This window comes from Centruroides sculpturatus, unplaced genomic scaffold (genome assembly GCF_000671375.1).
Source record: "Centruroides sculpturatus isolate CEXI.00-Female unplaced genomic scaffold, Cexi_2.0 scaffold5897, whole genome shotgun sequence".
Lineage (NCBI taxonomy): Eukaryota > Metazoa > Arthropoda > Arachnida > Scorpiones > Buthidae > Centruroides > Centruroides sculpturatus.
The window spans coordinates 1,820-3,762 of record NW_019392536.1 but is presented as its reverse complement, the minus strand read 5'-3'; the positions used below and the strand labels follow the sequence as shown (position 1 = coordinate 3,762).

The 1,943-nt window shown below is 28.6% G+C and overlaps 1 protein-coding gene across 1 annotated transcript; it reads left to right on the top strand.

Annotated features, from left to right (window-relative positions):
* Positions 1–871: 871 nt before the first annotated feature.
* LOC111617620 (neprilysin-2-like) lies at positions 872–1,565 on the top strand (the record flags this gene model as incomplete). The annotated part of the gene is made up of 4 exons (XM_023358891.1): positions 872–916; positions 996–1,151; positions 1,234–1,317; positions 1,384–1,565. Coding segments are annotated over exons 2-4 (402 nt in total), but the record flags the coding sequence as incomplete, so codon positions are not given.
* Positions 1,566–1,943: the final 378 nt, after the last annotated feature.

The window sequence follows — 1,943 nt, the reverse complement described above, 5'->3', positions numbered from 1 at the left end:
AATCCTTTATAATTTTAATTGTTTAATTGCTCCTTCCTCTCTTCCTTGGCATGTTGTGAAATTTGTGATAGTTGGATAATAAACCGTTTTATTGTAATTTGTCCTTTTAAATTATTTTGAGTCGATATTAAAATTTGGAAAAGGGGGGATATCTAGATCGGTAAAATACTCAAATTTCTTCCTACAACTTCGATTGTTGTTCGGGGTACAGTTAAGGTTTTAACGAAGTTCGAGCGAATACATATTCAGCAAAAAAAAGTTGAAATAAAGTGATTAAACTAAAATTATTACAAATATTGTAAATAACAGTTCACAAATGCATATATAGAGATATGTTTTGAAGGAGGGAAATGGTCTTCACAATTTGAAATCGATCGAACACACTGTGTACGAATGCTCGTGTAAACGCGCGCCATCTATCGTAGGGTAAATGCCATAAAACTTCGCGGGAGTGTATTAAAAAACTTCCCAAAGTTTCATGGCAATCAGATAAACGGTGTGGTAATGCATGAAGAACATAAGACAGACACACAGACACACAGACAGACATACATTCATTTTTATACATATAGATGACGTTTATCTTTTGCCTAGCAGAAATCACGATAATAGACGTCATCACATATGAATAGTTGGTAAATATAATTAATTTGGTTGGCAGTGTTTTAAAATTTTAGAAATTTTTCAATTCTAGTATTTTTATCATAGCGTTTATTGTGCATTTTATACAAATTGTAGTTTGTAATATGAATATAAGAGCTATTTAACGTTTCAAATTTGTGACATAATGTAAAATGTTTCAACAATTAATTCGAAATTTGGATGCTGTAATTCGATTTATATATGTAATATTCGAATATTCCGTTATGAGTACAAAAACAACCAAAAATATTTAACTGATAAAATTAATTTGCTGGTTAATAGAATAAAATTAAATGAAATTTAATTTCAATAAATCTGATATATTTTGTTTACATAAATGTAAATTATTTTAGCTGGTTCCATTCTGAAGAATATGGATTTCACCGTCGATCCATGCGACAACTTTTATGAATTTTCATGCGGATCTTATCTGAAATACGAAAACATTTACGACGAAAAAATACGTAGTTTTACAAATTTAGAAAATTATATCCTTTATTTACAAAAAGGTAAGCGTTACTTTAATGTAGCCTACATATTAATTTTAATAAGTATAATAATAATTTTCATACACAACAAATGCAAATTCAGAACAGCTGGAGAAACCAGAAAAGTTTAATGATCCAGAATTCGTCAAAAAACTAAAGAAATATTATCAATCGTGTTTAAATAAACGTATGTATTACATTGATTTTGAATAATTAAATGCAAAACATTTATAATCCTTTACTTAAATTACAGCTAGCGATATGAAACAGGTTATTCATGGCATTTTAAGTGCAGCTAACTTGGACGGTTGGCCACTTTCTGAAAACGATAATTCAAAATCAACAATGGAAGAAGCTATAGCACTAGCATATGCTTACTATAGTCCTGGATATCTGTTTGGATTATATAGGGATCAAAACAGCTCTTACATAACTGTAATTTTTTAATAATTTATAAAAACATTTTAAAATAAATTCTTTTCTTATAAACTATTATCACAACTAAGATATTTTATAATTAAATAACAGCTAGTAATTTAACATTTCATTTAAGTGAATTTAGGGGAGACCGGGGCAAGTTTGTCAAGCGCTTTTTTTAAAAACAAATTAAAAGGAGACTTTGGTTATAGGTTAGGCAGTTGAGTTTTATTGGTGGCTTGTTGAGTGTAGTGTTTTTATTGTTCTCCAACAAGCGTAGTTGAATTATCAAGCAAATTTTCATTTTCGTTCAATTCCATATAATATTTTTTTTCCATTTATATTGAATTGGCAGGTTTTGTTATAATTCCATGATAACGAAAGTTACTTTTCCTG